This window comes from Vollenhovia emeryi, unplaced genomic scaffold (genome assembly GCF_000949405.1).
Source record: "Vollenhovia emeryi isolate VEMERY1.0 unplaced genomic scaffold, V.emery_V1.0 DF939218.1, whole genome shotgun sequence".
NCBI lineage: Eukaryota > Metazoa > Arthropoda > Insecta > Hymenoptera > Formicidae > Vollenhovia > Vollenhovia emeryi.
In genome coordinates, this window is record NW_011967148.1 from 340,102 (window position 1) to 361,963 (window position 21,862).

Below are 21,862 nucleotides of genomic sequence, written 5' to 3' on the forward strand. Positions count from 1 at the left end.
AAGGCTTACTGAATATTGAAATGATAATAAAACAACCCACAGGAATTTGAAAAGATAACGAAAACGAATCTATTTCTTTTTGTCCTTTGTTTTATTGCAAATATAATTCGAGGATAAAAAGTAGCATAAATATTTGCGAGTGTGGGATAAAATGTTATGTGAGGTACATTAAAAATTAGTTTTCAAATTTTTATCTCCCGGCAATAAGTATCTTAAAACGTTACTGATAATACGTCTGTTATTACCTCGGCTTTCGCCAGAGTCGCGCGAGGCACATTTTGGGGACCGCTGACGTAAGGAAATATGTCACTCGAAGAAAATAGCACTTTCCAAAATTACGGCGACTTGTTGAAAAATGCAGTCTATTTCGCGGCGAGATCCTGCTCTCCTTGAAGTAGCCCGCGCTAGTTTATATTTTTAACACGTTCGTTACTAATTACGTGTTATCTCTAAATGTAATGCTCGACTACGAATTATCTCGTACGTGATACACGACTCGAATTATTTTAGTGGAACTACTTTAGCATGGTATAAAAAAAACAAACCTCGAAAATCTAAAGTTTCTTTTCCGAGAAAAAGTTAAGTAATTTTACAAAAATGTGTACGCGAAAGTATTTGTTTAACAGTGAACGTGCCAAGCCAGTTTTCGTAAATACTGTCTCCCTCCCAAGAAATGAGTCATGAATCTGCCCAGTTATCTTGCAATACGCTGATCTAGATTCAAGAATGTATCACGGTACAATGACTTGTTCGTTCAGGGATATAATAAAAAATAGAAATCTATATGGGGAACGCGCGATCGATCACTCCTTTGTTTTTAATACCACGCTTACGATACTGCGCAACGAGCTACGTTCGGTCAATATTTACGAAAGGACAAAAGCTGCAGCTCGCTGCACTTACCGAAGTTAGAGCCGGAGCTATCGATCCTCGTTGTTCGTGGCATACTTTGCTTTCGCTACATTGGTAATATTGGGATATTACTTTACTGTACTACTTACAACATTAGGATATTGTGCCAGCACGCCTACCTTCGACAATTTTATTAATACTGAATTTGCCTCTCGTTTGGATTTACATATACAATATGCTAAGTTAGTCAGATTGAATTTTAAAAAACATTAACTCCAAGAGAAATCCCATCAATCAATCAGATGTAACTATCAATGTTGTCCGAAATAATCGAAAGATTGATGAAAAGACTAAAGATACCTAAATTGAAAAATATTAGATTGCCGCGGAAAACTTATTGTTTATTTAATCGTATTCTATTCTGAATTGAGAGTTTTTTTGAAAAGTGGAACAAAAATATTTTTCTAAATGAAAGAAACATACGTCAGGATGGACGGTCTATTAATCAATAAACTATAATTTCTGAAAGGCACAGTGGTAACGTTGCGTCTCGATATCGCACACATTAATTTGACATATCTAAAAATATTAGATTGCTTTTGAACTTGATCGTTTATTCAATAGTATTCAATTTACTCAATTATATTCTATTCCCAATTTAGAGGAACTTTGAGTGTTTAAAATGTGCAAAGTATCTTTCCGAATGAAAGAAACATAATACGTTAAGATCAACAATTAATTCACCGATAAATTATGATTTCCGAACGGCATAACTTTGTTCTCGATATCACCTCGCATTAATTTAACAGGACTTAAATCGTAACGAGATGCAAGCCGCTCGAAATGCGGTGACTCGGCGGTGCGTGTTAACACGTGAGGTAGGTACGTGATATTCCGTGCGCGCGGTAGCAGCGCCGGATGTAAAGACGGCGAAATGAAATGAGTATGAAAACGGGGCGGGATTACCGTAGCTGGCGCGCAAAAGCGGACCAATTTCGCTCGGACGAGCCGATACAACGTTGTGTTTACCGGCTTCGCGAGAGTGCCTTCCTACAGGGAGTGGTAAAGCGCGACGATCCACCCAGCAATTATTGCCAACAGCTGCCCAGAGTCTAACGGTGCGCGTAAGAAACGCACACACACTCGTGCGGGCACGCACACAGGTCAACACGTACGGGCGGCGATAATCGTTTTGTCGATACCGCCGACTACTCGAAAGACTATTCCGGTCACGCGAATTCGCGGAATTCTCGCGTACTCATATTGAGAGCGAAAAATTTCGGGCGCTTCCCCTATTCTTCATCCCCCGGCGCGACGCACAACCCAAACCCTTTCCCCAAGAAAGAGCGCAGAACATTTCGCGTGTTTTTCCAAAATATTTTCAAAAGTATTGGATTCATCCGCGCGCTTCGCAAATGCCTTGACTTAAACTGAAAGGGGGAAAAAAAACAAATTTTCGCTACCATAGCTAATCATGATTCGCTAACAATATTTTGCTGCGTTAGCTATAAATTTCTAAAGCGCAGCAAACGGTTTGCTGTCGCACCTGATACAATAGGCACAGTAGCAAAACATTAGCTATCACAACTAAATATTAGAGGAAAGTTTCCTATGGTGAGATAGGCTTCTAATATGAGATAGCAGATTTTCAACATCCAAATTTAATCACAATCTTCTTTCGTGGCGAGTGCACAATCTAACAATGAATTTTTCACTAAACAGAGAGAAGAGTTCTCACTCCGAAGGCGATAAATTCATGGTGGAGCCAACGCCTATTAATTTAGTAGAAACCCCGCTATTCCATATTAGGAGCCGGTCTCATAATAGGGGACTTTCATCTAGCTGTCCATATTTTACAACTGAAATTTAGTTACCACATGGCGTTTTTAGCTACGGCAGCTACTTTTTTTTCCGTGCACGTAGTTTTCTTGATCTATGTCTACAAAATTTTTATCGTGATTGGAACTTGCTGGTCACAATTTCAGATTATGCTGATATACGTGAACATCCTTCGGGTAAACTTTCGAAAAATTCAGATTTTTGTCCGTCGAAGCATCGCTTCAATCTGTTACGTAATCCCGATCCGATTGATCGTGCACCAAGCACAAAAGAATATTTGGAATTGTTTGTTGCGAGCGCGGTCTATCTCCCCCTCCTCCCACCCTTTCTCCCGCCCACTCGTAAAGGACGGTTCGTCAAAATAGCTTCCCCGGCAAATTTACGTTAGACAGTTGCTCCTCGACAACGCTGTAACTCAAACTTGCAACAAAAGATTGCCTCAGCGCAACGTTTATTCGTTTAGAAAACTCATTCCCTTTTTATTTCCCCTCACGCACAAAGATACGTTTGGCAAAAGCTCCAAGTGCCGTAATAGATACATAGAGGAAAGTTCCCTATTGCGAGATAAGTTCCTAGTATAAGATAGCGGAGTTACAACTAAATTAATAGGCATCGTCTGTTGGTTTCATCATGAATTTATTGATCATGAATTGCCCTTGGAGCGAGATCTGTTAGTGGAAAATTAGTGGAAAATTCATTGTTAGATCGTGTAATCGTCGTGAAAAAAGATTTGTGATTGAATTTCGACGTTGAAAACCTGCTGTCTTATATTAGAAGCCTATCTCATAAGAGGGGACTTGCCACTATGTGTGTGGGAGTTGCGCGATTTTTATTTTTGATAAATTTTAATTCCCATAAAATTTTAATAGGTTTCTCCCCGAGAAACGGCGGCCGTCCTTTTTGTTTACATTGAGCCGCACGATGCTTAACAGCTTCCAAAGAAATTTAATTATTTGGCTTTGACGATAAGTTAACTCGACGTGCCCGTTACCGGGGCGCTCTCAAAGGACGACTTAACTCGTTTTCCCCGCTAATCGATTGTCTTTTACTGCCGTTGTATCGCAAGATATGTATTTTAGTATACAACTCTTTGTATTCTTACGATGCGTCCAATGTTAAGCACAAACGACTTACTTCCCTCTCGCGCCAGCGTTAAACGGCGTGTGTTAAATGGATGTATGATTTAAGATCACGTGAAAGAGAGTGCGGAGCCGAAAGATTCATCTCTTAAGTATGTCGATAAGACACGTAACTTTAGGGAGCTATTTATCAAAGTTGCATCGAGTAATTACGATACAAATTTTTCAGTCGAGCAATTTTGCAAAATCAATCAAGCTCGCGCTGCATTCGACGTGTTTACCAGCGAAGTTCGTTATTTCGGTAATGACGGCGGTCGCGCAAAATATCCGGGAAGGAGGGAGGGAGGGAGGGCACGCGATCCGGTTTTTCGCGAAAGAGTAAAACTTCATTCGCGCTCACCGATGCGTTCACCGATGCTCGTGAGAAAAAAAAGCGACCCGGTCACACGGCAACCTTCACTCGATTGCCGGCGAAAGGGTTACGGGGCGATGAAAGCAAAAAGGGTACGGGGGCACGTGGACGGCCATTGTGTCGGCCATAATGCGAGAGGGACAAACGCAATTTGTCGCGTCACAGCGGATAGTCAATCGATTAGACACGGGATACGCCACAACAGGTGCATGTGCGAGCGCATGCACGACGACTGCCGGATTACGCGTGTAGGGATTCCCATAATTCCACGCGAACGCGACGAGTAGCCGTTCCAATTATGCAGATCGTGCCGTCGCGCGTGTACAACGATACAATTAATTTTAGAATTTATTTGCGCGTTCACGCAACGTTATTCGTTAATGGCGGGCGCGGTAGCGGGCTCATCTCTGATCGCAGTTTGGGTAAACGCGCGGAAATGCTGTTACGGTTTATGCGGTTGGAATAACCCGCCGACTTTGCACACCCCAATTACGCTATCCGCGATAGTAAGAATTGTAACAATTCATTGTAATGGATGTTAACAATTTTTTTATACGCGGTAGATCCATACGTGTAAAATCTCTGTCGTTTATTACCTATTCACTTGTACAAAGAGACCTTTCAGCTTCTTTTATTAATAAAAGTTAAGGGGAGTGATTCTGCACTTTTTGCACCTTTTGCTCATAGAAATGTCAATTCATGAAAACATTTGAGTAATAGACAATTTATGTGGCTTTTGTGTAGAGTCTCATTATTCTGACTAAATCAGAGAACAACATGGTATCATTGAAACTAAGAAGCCTAAAAAGAAATCTATTCACTCAAATAAGTTATAGAACTCAAATAGATATTTTTCGTAATAAATTTAAAATAAGAATTATTTAGACACTTAACATCCTGTCACAGCTCTTTGCTCCCTATTTCTTTCAATTTATGTTTATCACATCAGAGCCCTATGAACTTTATTCATTTATTCAAATAGATTTCTTGTTAGGCTTCTAAACTTAATGACTTCTAAACTTCAATGATGCCATGCTCTATTCTCTGATTCAGTCCGAATAGTGGGACACTCATTATTTGCGTATTACACAAATGTTTTCATGAACTGACAGTCTAAATGCAAAAAGTGCAGAATTACTCCAGTATCCTCTTAATAATAATGAAGTTACAGATTTTCTTTAAACTTGCAGCGAAACTAGTTTAGATATTAATACGTATGCGTGTAAAATTTGAGTTTGATTTACCGTATGGTTTCCGAGATATAGTCACTTAAAAATAGCTGTTTTTAACATTTCGTTTATCGCCGGGCTGCTGAGATGGAAAACCTGACACTTGGACATGTACATGTAGGTGTCAGTAGCAGAAAATCTATAATAAGGATTGAAATAAAAAATCGAGCGAAAGCAGTTGAATGTTTAAAGAAGTGCATGTTTAAATCTCAACGACGCCGACCGCACGGTATCAGAGTATGATAAATCCATAGAAAAATTTGGCTAGGTTCACTTTTTCGTGTACGGTAATACTTTGCGGATGTGGCAACGTAGGTTATGCCATTCTCTTTGTTTTTTTTGGTGTTCTTCGCGTTTTCGCTTCTGCTCTAACACTTTCTTTTTTATAAAACGTCCTCTCTATCGTAACTGATTTTCCATTATGATAATTAAAATATCTTTTCACAATTTATCGCATTCACGATGAAATGCGATGTTGCCACGATCAATGCTCTGCTAACACTACGCAATTCAGAATACTATTTTAATTTCTGTAACTCTTTTTTATTTTATCGGTTTTTAATATTCTATGAGAAGTAATAGTGTTAAAAAATCTGTTCTGAAATTTAATATAAAAGAATTAATCGTCTATTGAACTTTATTGATCAAGTCTCATTTTGACTAGCATAGTTGGGAAAGAACTACCTTAAGGCGAATGTCGCACGCTTCCGCCGATAAATAAATCATGAAAACCGCTTATAATTTTTATCGAAAACAATTTTACAGAATGACTTGAAATTTTTACAGTTAACGTCTGATTAATAGAAAAGCAAAGTGGTTCTCCGCGTTTTTCTAGATTTTGAAAAAAAATTACAGTTTTATTTAGCACGCAAAGTCTGTTTTAAATCATTCTGTAAAATCGTTTTCGAGAAAACTTGGAAGCGATTTTCATGATTTCTTTATCGGCGGAAGCGTGTGACGCATCGCTTTAAGAATGAACAAGTGTTTTGTTTATATCGATCGATTAATGCTTATTTTTTAAAAAATTTGTTTCCATATTACAACGAATACTTCGTAACAAGTGCGTTATTTAATTTAATGAGCTAGTTAATTAAGCCGGTTAATAAAGGATTTCTTATTTATCATTGACTCGAGGCGGGGAAACGTTTATTACAAAATCGCCCGCGTGAAATATTTCTCGAACTATTAGAAATTTTTGTGTACACCGCAAGGTATTTCAGGATCGTGACGTCCGGGATATAAGTTCGCGTGGTGTCAGGGACGGCGTCGCGGGTGGTGAAACGAGAGCACGCGGTTCACTGCCTCTGCCTTGATTATAAAATCGATAGCGCACGGCAACATGTATGAGTCGTGCTCTGCATACTGTTCTTCGTTGACTTATGACACACCGTTCGGCACGCGCCAACATACGTCCTTTTGATTGCTCTTTGATACTGACATCGCGAGTTAACTTTTTTCCAATTAAATTGTACTCTCCGCGGATCCACAACCCTCGACGTAGTTCCGCCGAGATGATATTTGTTCGCCAGTGTCGACAAAATTGAAGTGTACGCTTGGGTAAATAGAGGATGAAGCGAAAATTGATGAAACAGACGTGAACAACGAAGATGGGAAGCGTAATGGAAAATCATGTGACCGTTGAGTCTTGTTTCTTTCGTTTTTACCGTTAGTGTTGACAAATTATTGAAATCAGACAGCATGCTGCCTTACCCGTTAAAAAGAAATTTAATAAACATGGAGAAGAGGACAATGTTTCACGAAAAAATAATGTAGCTTTACTGCTGAGATTCTAAAAATCACCTTTTCCATGGAGAATAAATGAGAACCTTATCAAAATCGCGAGCAAAGTATTATTTATGAGCAGCTTGTGATGCTCGGCATGAATAGAATTTTTCTTCATAAATTAAGAAAAATATCATTATAGAAATCTACGTTTCTTAATAAATTAAGGAAAATATCATTAAGGAAAATATATCACTTTCTGGAGATAAGCAACTTTTGCTGGGGCACTTACAGCCTTTTGGAAATTAAATTTTTTATCCCGTATTGTACCAGAGAATCCAGACTCACGATCGTATTTGATTTTTAAATAGTACGACTGTTCGGTCCTTACCCAAGGAGAACAAAAAGTCAGGATGATGTCAATGTGACATCAAATTAACATCATCCTGACTTTTTGTTCTCCTTGGGTAGAACCTGAATGTCGGGAGAATTGTAGATTCACGCTACTAATTCGAATAGCTTGAATGGCTTACTCCAAACAAATAAAATAAAGTTTTTTTGTTTGGATGTATAAAATTTGAAAAATTTTCAATGTTATTATTTATATCTGTGACACGATACATACACCGATATTACAGAACGTATGCAATTTGGCATGATATACATATGCATCGTTCGTACCCGCAAAAGATAACATATATCAAAATAATATTATTTCATGTATTGAAAAATATAGCGTTCCAATCTATTATTGCAACAATTAAAGTGATTGGTTTTATTTACGACAATATGCATCGCGATTACCGACCTCTATTACAGCATCGACATCGTGTGTGCATCGCGCGTGTTATGATTGTAGTGCGTCGTAATTTTCCTGTGTAATCGCGAAAGCTTCGACATTTCTCTTTGTCTCACATTGATAACAGCGCGAGTACGGGGCGCGGACATTAACGATGATACGATCCGGATTTTGGTCGGTAATGTCCCGGAGAAAATGGCTGGTATGGCTGGCACATGTTTGTAACGTACCATTGATCTGTCACCATTATTACGGGACGTCTGTGTCACCGCCATCGAGTCTGTTAATTGTCAGAACCACATGGAACTAATTATGAAACATTCGCGGATACGAAATGTTCGGACCTTACGTCATCGACATGTAATAATTAGTTTAAGCGATGTAGCCGTTACACGGGTTCGCGTCATGTAATCGATAAATTTCTGCACGTTACACGTATTTACAGTCGTTACATGAATCTCGCATCAAAGGCGTACTAGGTGGGATACTCTACATAAAGTCTCATATTGAGGCCAAAACGGTTCACACCTTGATTAGAGATCAAGCTGACAGTGAGTTGAGAGTAAGGAAGATTCATTTGACTGTGAGAAACGAAATTTAAAGTCATACTTGAGAATTCCTTGGATACAAAGACACTTAAACCAAGCCCAACATTCGCACCAATCTCTGTTCTAACTTATTCATTTGAAAGTATTAAATCTGTATGAGATGTTATATATGTATTTACTTATATCCTTTTACTCTTAAAAATTGTATGCGCATCGCGGTGGAATAAGAATACGAAGAGGTACAAAAAGTTGCTCCTGACATCAGCAAATCTCGCAAATAACACAAAGAATAAAGTTTCAAATGGTAGAAACCTTTAACAAATCACGAGCGACAGAAATAAATTCAGATTTATATTATATGAAATGTTTCCCAAATATAGGTTTAAATAGTTAACTCTTCAGACGTCGCGCGGGGTTTTTAATAAATAGTATTTCCAAAATAAGGTATTTTCGTATATTGTACGTAATGAAACGAAGGAAACATTTGAGTTCACGATGTAAAAAATATAAATTGAATTTCTATATTAAAGTCTGTCAAGACCTCACGCGTCGTCTCGAGTTACGAAAAATAACGCGATGATTGAAGGGTTAATGAAATACGTTAAACGCTCCCCTCAACTTGAAGCCAATTCGTACACGTGACGTTCCATTTATAATCGAAAAATTGGAAAATGAGATTAACATTTCAACACCGTGCAATTATTAAAATTGAACCCTAGCGACTAATTGAAATGCAATTACCTGCATCGAAATACAATCGAAGCTCAGTGAATCGTAAAAGTTTATTGACAGTGCGGATTATTGATCGTTCATAAAAATTGCGTTTTAGTGGTCGATGACACGCGGAGCGATTTGCTCCGATACCTGTCTCTAGTCTTGTTGCGCGAATGATAACTTGATAATGTTAATTTACAGCGCGCAGCACCTGACACGTGAAATGTACACCAGACAAAAATGTGATCAAAAAGCCACATACTTATAGATAAAACCTCTCTTCCATCAGATATTCAATACAAAATTGCTCGAATCGAAATATCGCCGAAGTAACCCTCATTTTCTATTATTTATTCGATTCTTACTTGAATGGACTTTAGTTAAATAAATATCTGAATAGTTTTGCTTATCTGCGAGATTTAAAATAACAACTCGCGCGACACGTCTGCTTCCGAGCTTCTAGTAATTTTTCAATAACTCAATTAAGAAACGAGGACGCCAAATTTTAGATCCGAGCAAGATTTAGGTAGCCCATGAATTTTTAAATAATTATTAACTATTGAGTCAATTCTGTCAAAATGTTTTGTATCTCTGTAAGTTATGTATGTACAGTAAGAGAAGAAGAGCGAAGAGAGCGGAAAAAAGAAAGAGCTTTCTTTTTTCCGCTCTCTTTGCTTATAGAGCGAAAATCTCGGAATAGAAACATATGACTGTACTGTACGATACCGTTTAATATCTTCCAGTACACACCGCGCTCGCGCGTTTCATTGATTAATACGACGACACACGGAATAATTTGTGCCGTTATCTGCTCGCTCGTGTTACGCGCCGCGGAAATGATAACACGGCGCGGCGCACAGTCGGTCTTGGATACGCAGCAGTACGGTGTACCATCAAAATAAACACCGAGGTGGTACACAGCCAATCTCGACGTTATGAAATATTTAACGTGTTATAAATCTACAAGGTGTCCCATCAACTTTGTCAAATCTCTCCGTTATTTCAAGTAACAAGAAAAAAACTTTTATGTCCAAACGTTCATGCGGTTTGGAGAGAGACACAATATGGTGGCAGTTCTTCACGAGTGAGCGCGTAGGATAGATCTGAAGATCGGCTTCATTTTTCTCTAAGCGGAATATTGTTTTTTTTTATGGTCAAATTCGACTAAGCGGCAAATTTTGAGAAAAATTTTAATGACAATTTGTGACTAATTGGTTATATACTTTTTATTAATACTCTAATTTATTAAGATTATGCAACTCATTACTGCATTTGTAATAAAATGAAAGAAGAAAGAGAATAATAAACAAGTGATTTCTATAAATACTTTCCCGATAAATATTTTTGCGATCAAAACAAAAATAACCATTATTCCTCAAATAAACGTTAACTGTAGCATTGATACATCCAATCCAATTTACAGAGATAAAATCCCAAGAGAATTATTATATAATTAATTACATCATTTGAAAATGTATTTTCTTCTTTACAATAAATCATTTATACAAGTAAATTTATTATTATCACTTTCAGATTTTTATCCCAGAAACTGTATGATTTGCGTAAATCGAGAAAGATCAAATCGCCACAAAAATATTACGGCATTATCCTATTTTTCATCTTAAACTTTTTACTATAAATACGGACCTATATTTTATAATTTTACGCTGATTATTCTATATAACTATTTCTGTTTTATCTAAATCAGTATAAATGATTATCAGAATAAAAAGGCATATTCATATTTTACATAGCTATAGGGTGATGCGCATAAAATCGGCTTCAAACGTAAAATACAACGACAAAAACCTATTCAGAGCCGGTTTTGTGCGTCACTCTGTATACTACTTTATTTATATTATAAATGCAGTTTTCTATGCATTTTCCTTTATATGACAAAATATACCGGAAACACAGAATTTCCACATAAAAGAACTGGCCCAGTGATAAACGCAAAATGCTGAAATTTTACATTTTTTAAATGTAAATTATTCCTCGGTTACTAATGCTTTTGCGAGTGGCCAGACGATGGGATTCCGCTTTATTAGCCAGCAGAAGTAATACCATCGACAAGTAAAATTTTACAATTTTCAGAGAGGAGAAGTGAATATTACAAATAAAAATGAGAGATATGATATTTTTAAAAAGGCAATCTTTTAGTAATGGCTAAAAAATGTGTATATAATTGACATATTAAAAAATATGGTAGGCAAATGATTGGTAATTTCTATTTCCTTCTATTATTCCTTTTATGCTATTCCTCTTTTCCTCCAATAGTGATTTTAGTGCTGAATTTCTACAAAATACCTTTACGTAAATTGAATGAGCATTCGTATGCCTCAAGATATTAAGGTGCAAGTCTTAAAAGTGACACTTGCTAGTTAGCCGCGGGAATTTCTAACGTCAAAGGAATGATCTTCATTAACATTCGCGTTGTGTAAGACAGCGCGTCGAGAAGACCGACTCTAGTTATGTCCAGCTTGCAAAGCTCGGGTGGAAAACTGCGGGAGTCTTTTGATCCGCTTAATTTGCATAAAGGCACGCCTCGAATGACGAAACGATCAATCAAGTCGCCGCGGGAAACGAGTTACCTACTATCACCGTTCTTTTCGAACGGCCGCCGCCGCCGCTTCGATCGGTCCGATAGTTTACACGCCTCACTACACCGCGAGCGGCGGAAACGTTGTTTCTCCCGTTCCGAAAGTTCGTTTCTCGCGTTAAGTCAAGCGCAATGCGAACATCAGACGATAACTTCGAAATGTTCGATCTTAATCAGTGAACGCTTCCTCTTTCGCCCCTTGCATTTTCCGGCAATGAAGAAACTTATTTACCTGTTATGCACTCTAAGTACTTCTTTTTGCAACCCAAAGAAGATGTTATAACAGATTAGATCATGTTGCTACTGTGAGACTAATGTGTTTTACTATATGTATATTTGTGCTGGAATTTTTTAAATATGTTTATTAGCTATTTTTAATTGATCTCATATAGATTGTGTCACTGTAGATCGTTTATTTATGTATAATTTTATGTAATACACATACATATTCTAAATTTTTTTAATGTCTCTGTTACATAATATATAAAATTATAAGTAAAGTCTATCCTGAATTTGCTGATATAATTTACAAAGCACCTGAAATGAGCATCAGCTTAGTAAAAAAAAAAAAAACTAAGCTGATGCTCAGTTTAGGTGCTTTGTAATTTATATCAGAAAATCCAAGATAGGCTTTACTTATAATTTTATATTATATAAAATTGTAAACTGATTTTGAAATCTGACATGAATTGTATCGTCCTTCTAAAGTAAATTTTATTCCATGTGATTGACAGCAAATTGCAAGAAGCTAACAGTGTCAGTTCTTTCTTTTTCTCTACTGATTTATTGATATAAATTGTTTATCTGATAAAAAATAGAATGGCAAGGGAATGCATTTATATGCAAACCTACAGCTGCAGTGCAGTTAATTCTAGGCATATCGAGAATACGTGTAGGTGTAATCGAAAAGAGAATTACATTGGCTCGAATATAATGTACTAGTTCTACTGGTAGAGGAAGAAATATATGGTCCGGCTATAATTTACTTATTCTACTGTGAGAGTCGAATCTACAGTTTGCCCGCGATGTACTTGTTCTACTGCAAAGAGAGAATATATGGTCTGAATACAACTTAGTTATTCAACTCCGGATAGAGGAATTTATTGAATATTAATATTTCGATTGCATTGGCGTTTTCCTATATTATACTTAATAACATGTTGCTCATTTGCTGCAACGACATAGCTCCAAAATCATTATTGTTTAGTCGTTTGCAAAAGAAGAGTGAGAATTCAACGCACTGAATGAAAAGCTACTTATTAGCTACAAGCTAATATTATAGCTAGATATTTTTGTTCCCCTAATCAGCTTTTACAAAATCGAATTTAATATAAAATTTTAATGACTTAAAACATTCATATTCATTTTCTAGGTAAACTTTTTTATGTCACATCATTCTGCAGTAAACGAGCGGGCACGAACTATATATTATGAAGTTGTCTAATCAACATTTTACATTATTCTGGTACTTTACATTAATATTCAGCCTCGTTGTTTTATTGATAATTATCAAGTTATACTCGTATGAAGTTAATTAATATTAAATTTTAATTTGATACCACTTGCAATAATAATTAACGAAACTTTAAATATATTATTATCTTAACAGGAATAATTATAATATACACAAATTGTAATATAGTAATTTCTCGCTGTGTTGAAACAAATATCGCAGCAGGATCGGCCGAGGGCCGGCATTTGAATAAAAATCGAACTTGTGGCGCAGTAAAGGAAATATCGATCGAAAATATTTCCTCGCGCTAACACAACGTGTCAGTATACGATAAATTCTGCACGTCTTCCCCGATATCACCCGTTGTAATTGCGCGTACGATTGCGCCAGCCGAACGACGCTTTGTTACACGATAGCGTCGAGGATTCCCGGCGCTATCAAGAACTGGAATTCCATTTCCAGGCCCCACGGGCGCAACTTTTTCTATTCTTCTGGCCCGGCCTGATTTATCGTCACCCTTACGCTCACGTGTTCCACGTGCTCGGGGTCTTTCTACGGGTACACCCTGCGGTACACTCACGTGATTGATACGAGGTTGTAGATCGTGGGGGTAAAGGGACGTTCCATAAGCCTCGCGTGCGGCCGGAATTCCCGATTTTCCGCTCTTTTCCCCACCAGTCGATGTATCCTTCGAAAGTGGCCGACGATACCAGCATGTTAACCATTCGCACGTATCTCGGCTGCAAATTGCAACACATACGTATCCTTCGAGATTATTTCGTGATACTTTTTCGAAAATGTATTTATTGAGATATTGCTTTTCCAACAGTAGATCATAAAAATTCCATTTTTAAGTAATATTTTTTATTAACATGCTGATATACTGAGCAACTATTGTATAAATATTAAAAACGTTATTAACAATAATGTATTATATTGTAGAATTCTGTTTTTTGTCTCACAGAAATATGTGAAATTGTTTTATAAATTCAAGGTACAATTAAATTCTGTTAAAGAAAAATCTTTTCGTATGTTTACCACCTATGTAAAACCTCAATAACTTTAAATCATTTTACATTCAGGTTAAATAAATACCAGTTGATGAAAATGGGAATATTTATTGCGTGCCAACCGTAGAGTCAAAAAAGTTACATTTCTAAGAATTGAGGGGGTGGCAAATACTTTTGGCCAAATTAATGCAAATACCGGTTCTTTTACCTGATTGTATCATGATCAGAAATTTTTGTAAGTCGTCTAGTACTGTAATACAGATATAACTGATAACATAATTCAAAGGCAAGTCAGCGGCTGTCAACGAAACAAATTCCGTTGAATCAGTAAAAAGACTTTACGTAATATTATGTTCCAGAAGCTGAAGTGAGATCGCCACGTTTCACTGGTTCAGGCTGGCTGGCTTTTCCCGCATTAAGGGCCGCTTACAAACATGTTCAATTAGAACTGGAATTTCGACCAGAAGCATGGGACGGGGTGCTTCTCCTAGCGGGAGAACGGGACGATCTTCAGGGTGACTTCATGGCCTTGATATTGCACCATGGTTTTATCGAATTCAGGTATTTATATTTTATTTAAACATCAATTTAAATTAAATGATGATTAAAATTAGTGTATTAGAATACGATTTGATTTTCTATCTCAATATTACAAAACTTCGCGCAAAGCTAATTAAACGAATAAGAAAAGAACATTCGGTATATAAAATTTATGACGAGATGCATTAGCAAAATAATATCATGAAAGAAACGTGGATGGCAAACTCTCTAATAGGATTAAATTCGCAGAGGAGAAGTAACATCGGAATATTAATTTAGAAATTAAGAGATCGCCGTAAATGTCGTCAAAGCGTGATGAAGATTCAACGAGACCGTAAACTTCTTAAATAGTATCAAGAACGAGGATTCATCGATTTTTTTTGTCGACCCCGCAAGGAGAAGCTGTATTGAATATAAAGTTATACGAGACACTTTATAGGACACTTCGGCGCCATAATTTCGGAGACTTTGCCCCGGAGTTTGACGTGGTCATTAATTAAGCATTCCGTGCCGGGACTAATTTTTCGTTTACAGCTTAATAAGCCGTGACTTAATGGAGTCCATGTACGATTTATGAGCGCCGTGCAAAAACTAAAAGTTTACCTTTTGCAATATAGTCTGATCCCGTACCACCTCTTTTACGGCGTTTTGCGCCACCCCGCGTCGAGCATCGACGGGAAACTTTTTCGCCGTGAAAACGATGCCGTAGGATTTATTTTACAACGCACTACGTAAAGTTTCGCCTACAAGTACATACATCGCCAAGTATTATATCACCACATGACACCTATAACATTACGACGATACACTTTCCCGACTATTGTGATGTATGAAATAGCGTACTCAAACATTAAGATACATCATCCGTATAATATTTGTAATCCGTACTTTTATTGGAAAACTCTGCCAGACTATTTTTCAAATCGTCACAAAGTCATTTGTTATCTCAGACGTTAACGAATCCACAAGGCAACGTTGCAAAATATGCAATAACAGTTCAGGATTAATTTGAAGTGCAAGAAATAGTTGTCGTACATTTAACATATAAGTAAAATGTTGAATGTTTTGGGCTTGACAATTGTTTTGGCAGTAGACAGCGCGAACGCAAGGCCGCCATGTAAAGCTAGCGCCACACTATGCGCAATTCATGATTCACAAAATCAAACACCAAGGCTGCGCCGCAAGTCAGTCTCGAGTCTTCCGTGAGATACTTAACGTATTGTGAAATAACTTTAAACATTTTTCCGTTTTATCGTCGCGTTACTTAAATGACGACAAATGTAAGAAAGTGCTAAAAGTTATCATATCTCACGGTTGTAACAATAAGCAATTACTAACTCGCGCTAAAAAATAAGGAATAAAAACAGCGATAATTACTTATCCAAGCAAATGTTTCGCAATTTATTGGCTTCGAGCCGCGAATAAGCAAAACGAACGAATTCTCCAACGGCGAAAAGCTTTCATAAATCACGAACGATGTACAAACGCCGAATTTATCTCACGAGTGTGTGTTACAGTATTAAAACACAAGCTTTATTATGACTGTACTTATTAATGAAATACATCGTTGGGAGTAGGAATCGGAACGATAGAGAGGAGAATAGGATTTATAAACTATTGTTTCGTGATATATATGAGCGATAATTATCTCCTCAGCGACGCTTGGATTCGAATATTATATCGCTCTTTGAACTTTTCGTTTAAATGTAATTTGCGTAATATCACGATATTGAGAACGTGAAATGTTATATGAATCGCCGGATCGAGTTGTTCAAATAACGAGAAGCCGTGGCTTCTATCGGATGTATAGAAACATTAAAAGGACACGGTATTTTAAGTTTATTTCATAATACGTTAAATATCTCAAAGAAAGTCGACTCGAGACTGACTTGCGGCGCGGTCTTGGCGTTGGTTTTTGTATTTTTCATATCTCCACAAGTCCGCCGTGCGCGTGTCACTCGCACACGAGACCTCCAGTCGGCAGGTAGCAGGAGCAAATTACTCCGTACGTCGTCGGCAGTCTCTATCGAAGCGCGATTATTTTTTACGAACAATTAACAACCCGTGCGGTTAATTAACTTTCACGATTAACTAAATTTTGATTCTACATTTTCGCACGACTGCATCGCAATTAGACGCTAATTCGACTTTGTTAATTATTTGGTATTGTAATACCAATATTATTTTTTAATTTCTCAATCATAAAACGGAACGTCGCGCGCGCGCGCGCACGAAGCGGACAGACCTTAAATTGAACAATGTTTAACGCTAATGAGTGTCGTGATCAAATCTATATTTAAATATTCGTTACCTATGGCACGTAGCATAAATTCGATATTTGCACATTGTTCGCGAGTCGATAAAAATCTTTACCGTTTGAGATTTATTCATCGTGCTTGTTTGCGAGATTTGCGGGTGTCGAGGGGATTATAAAGCTTTGTACCTTTTTCGCGTTCTCCTTTCGTTACGACGTGCAACAGTAAAGTGTACGTCGTGTGAGATTAACGTCGGGAGTACCGTGTAAAGTGCTGTGAGATAATCTTATTCTGGTGATTAGTACGTGTAGTCGTAATTAATCGTATTTTCGCGAATGTGTGAGTGCAATAAATGAATCTGACAATGAGAAGAAGAGGAGGATGTGTGGGAAGTGGCGGGCGACAGTGAAGCATAGGGGTGTAAATATAATAATATCCCATAGAGACATATTATCTCAGAATAAATGTGTTCTACACTCAGAAAAAGGATTTATTTAGGTTAAACAAATGAGATACGTTGAAATCATCTTTCTTTGAATCTACCAAATTTTTATTTCCCTCAACTAAAACATTTGCTAGATTTAAAGAAATAGATATAAACTTTCTGACAAATTTCAATCTTATCTGGGACGGTCAAAATTCAGAGTCAAAAAGGTCAAAAAAGAAAATTTGATTTTAAACAAACTTTTTTTCTAGGTGTAGGATAGAGTGATATAAATATAACACCATATAGTGCATTGATAATTTTATCTGTTAAAAATTGTTGCAAATCATAACGCATTCAATTTCTATGTCTATTGTCCAGTTAAAATACGGAAAAAGAGAAAGAAAGGAATAAATTCCCAATAAATGTAAAATATTGACATTTTTTTAAATAAACACAATAAATAAGCAAATTTTAAATAAATAAAATTTTTATAATTAAATATTATTTATTTAAAATTCCTTTATGGTTTTTGCATATCATAGATCATTATCCATAAAAATGGTCCGAAATTTGAAACCAAAAATTAAAACAAAATGTTTATGTTCGTTCTCTATATATTTAAATGAAATAAATATAAACCATATCATCTATAGAAGTACGGGAAAACTAATAATTTCGTTGTATTACTTTATTTTTCTTTCTCATAATATTTTAATAGAATTTACGGTTTCTATTTAGCCTTTAGAGCTGTTTCCTAAACACATAACTAAAAGAACAGAACATACTTCAGTGGTAGATATTTCAACTACTTTATTTAATCAAATATTGTAACTCTTTTATTTAATGAAAAAGATGCTATTGATTGTTACTTATTTATTCCTATAATAAATACGTCAATTTTATTTCTTTAATAAATATTCTAAAGATTATCAAATTTAAAAAGTTTCCATATCACAATTACTGTATAATGTCATATGAATAGATATTTAGATATATAAATAAATTACCTATTTGTAATTATAAAAAGATATGATAAATAAGAAAGTGGCAGGTTTCATAAGTAGCGGTTTGCCAAACAAAATTAATATTCATTCTCGAGGATAAATTTCTCTAATAACGTCTATTCGGGTTTTGCACTGGGGTTGCACAAAGGGATTGAAATCATAGATCAGGTCCTGAATTCATAGACGCATTCATCAAACGTGCCGCGTAATTTATTCATTGACTGTCCATTGTTTCCTGGATTTCGTTTGCACAATTCATTAATCGGACGTTAAATGCTTAGCCTTATATAGATTTATTGTTCTATTAACTAAGCGGAGAGTATTATTACACGCGCTTACATATTAGTGGATTACTTTCGCAATGAAGGCGAATAGATTATCGCCACTGATGGTTTCCACGTTGATTGCGGTAAACAACCCCAACAATATTCCAACACAACCGCAAATGTTATTGAATGATAATCACATTCTTTCTCGTCATTAATGAAAGCTTTACCGATTGCGATAACAAGAGATAGTTATCTAGTATTTATTACGTCTAGTAAACCGCTAAAATAATAAGGTACACTCGATAGCTAATTTTTGTACACTTGTGACTTTCGTTCATACATTGAGTTTAGACGAAAGAAAAGAGGTAACGCTGATAATTCGCGACAGAGCAAATTTATTTTCAGTATTTCCGAAATAAATTAGTTTTAATCATCGATTCAAGATTATAAAAGTTTATACTATATTTATATGAATTTCTACAAAACTTATCATTTCGTTGCGAGACGAAATAAATTCTTTATGCTTAAGCCGGATTACGCAAAACGAATGAATATACAAACCAGTGAACGATTTACCTCACTGAACGCGAATACCGGCGGCGTCATTCGTACTCATTAAAATTTATCTGTGCTTATTTGCACCCTGGGTTCAGTCCCGACTTTACACATCAAAAGAACATTATTATAGATTCCGTACCGACAACCGTCCGCGCGCGATATTCCACGACGTGTCTAACATTCCCGATCGATTAACATCACCCTCGTACCTTTCTGCGATAAGGTTCGATTGCGGCAGCGGTGTGGGCACCGTGAGGAGCACGGAAACGGTGAAGCTGAATGAGTGGAACACCCTGAGTGTCTACAGACATCGATGGGACGCCTGGATCCAGCTGAATCAGGAGAAGAGGGTGGAGGGACGATCGAAGGTAAGGGCACTTCATTTTATTTCCATCAAGGCCAGACGCCGGATATTATTTACCCGCGTACACCGCGGATTCAAGGAGGGAATCGATATTCCGCAGCGCGAGGCGGGGCCGTATTATCGGGATTACCCAGTGAGTTTATTCGAATTCTCGAGATTCTTATGGTGACGTCCACACGCTCGCTCGGTCGCCTCCCTCGGGACCTCCCCGTTCGTGTTTTATATAAAAGCGTAAAAATGAAAAAACGAAACTCAATTCATTGCAATAATAGTAATTCACCGTCGCGCGTGGCGACAAATAAGCGTAAACATTAGTTAGAAATATTAAGTGTTAAAATCTTCTCTCTTTCTCGTTGCTTGAATAAATATCTAGTAAAAATAATGATAAAAAATATGTCGAGTAACGATAGTAGAAGATAAATTTACAGTTCGCGTAAAAATATACAAAAAATATACAGATGCAAACGGCATTATATGTCAGCGATATTTATTATTTTTACTCAAACACCCATCAATGTTTGTGGTCAGCTGAGATAAAATTATTTCCATTCGACGAAATCCACTCGTGAAAAGTTTAATGGCACCAAGGTGGAACTAACATTAAACGCTGTTGTATCTCACGGAAACTTCCCGGAAACTTTAATGAGAGAATGTAGTCCGGAAATTGAAGAAACGTTCTTACATTTCGAAACTTCTTTCTAGGGTATTCCATGTGGGCTGCGCAAAATTTTTTTACCTTCTTTTTTTTTATTTTGCGCGCCAAGTGGAAACTTCGTTGCGAGTTATATCGATACGTGCTAAAACACATTATACAATGTTGCCGCAACAAAACTTCGGCTTTCTTGAAAATTCTCATTTTGCTATAGAAGCCGCAAAAACTTGGCATGAGGAGTTCCCTGTATTTTCGCTGTCCTAGATGTCACGAGAAATAAGATACGAGCAGCAGACTTTGAGAAGATCGCAATTCTCACCGCAACAAAAATAATAAATTTTATATTATTTTGCATAAGAAGTTACAGAGAACGCAAAATATTCTCTAAATAATATTTCGAGTTAAAAAAAATTTCTAATTTAAAATTCAATCTTTCTCGATATTGTATGTTGTTTAAAAAAAAAAAGAGGCAGACTGAGAAACCTGACCCAAGAATTCGATACGTAAATAACTGCAGAGGATAGTTATGGGAAAATAGTATATGTAAAGTTTTAGAAAAATGCGGCAACACGAAGGAGGCTAAAGAGTATGAATAGTCGGATATATCGAGATAGATGGCGGAGGTTAAAAGCAAAGAACCACACCCTAGAACAAGGGGCCGCACCTTCTCGATCAATCTAATCAGAAAAAGTGCCACTGCCCATAAAACATGTCTGAATAAGGTACTTCCGGCCAAGTAATTGTCTATCGATTTCGCTCTTTCCCGTATTAATCCGCCGATTACCCTCGTTCCGGAGTTCATTAAAAGCGTAAGTCGAAAATCGCGTAATAAAAGGAACTTCGTCAAAATGCATTTGAATGGCTATTGCAGAAATGTATTGTTACACAGTCATCGTGTCAGTTTACATAACTGTCGATGAATAATCGAATAACGGTCGGCGGAAAGTGGGGAAAAAAAAGTTTTGGCAAAAGTGCTTCGGTAGTTCTGTATCTGTAGATACGTTAAAAATCGACCAACAAACAAAACCGTTTCGTTCGGTGTAAATTTGTATTATTTTACTTATCCCGACAATGTACAAAATCTACGTATTATAATTCATTAATCCGAAGATTACATCAGCACTGTTAACATCCATAATATTTTAAATACGTGCATGTACCAAATTAAAAGAGCGCGTATCATTTTTCATTGTAATTCACGCAATTGTATGAGTTATGTGCAGTTACATGGATACACATGTTGGCAGGATTAATAAATGATATCGTCTCGCCCATTAAACAGGAATAATTATTTTATAATTATGGGGAGAAAGAGAGATGGAGGGAAGCAATGATTATTATAACAATTACTATTGATTCAATTATTTCATATTATCATACTCAATTCACAGACCGCAAGATTTCAATATTCAATTATACATACATACGATAGAGCATTTTAACGGAGTTAAAAAATTGTATAGATATGTCGAAGACGTATTCACATTTTTACAGCACACACCGCTATTGGTGTATGCACTGAGAGAAAAAAATAGTT

At 36.6% G+C, this 21,862-nt stretch overlaps 1 protein-coding gene across 1 annotated transcript in view; it reads left to right on the plus strand.

Annotated features, from left to right (window-relative positions):
• LOC105560894 (pikachurin) overlaps window positions 1-21,862 on the plus strand; it is a 126,055-nt gene that overhangs the window by 69,900 nt on the left and 34,293 nt on the right. Inside the window, exons 6-7 of the mRNA XM_012010396.1 lie at window positions 14,616-14,817; window positions 19,533-19,677. Coding sequence (XP_011865786.1) covers window positions 14,616-14,817; window positions 19,533-19,677 — 347 coding nt within the window. The remainder of the gene's footprint in view (window positions 1-14,615; window positions 14,818-19,532; window positions 19,678-21,862) is intronic.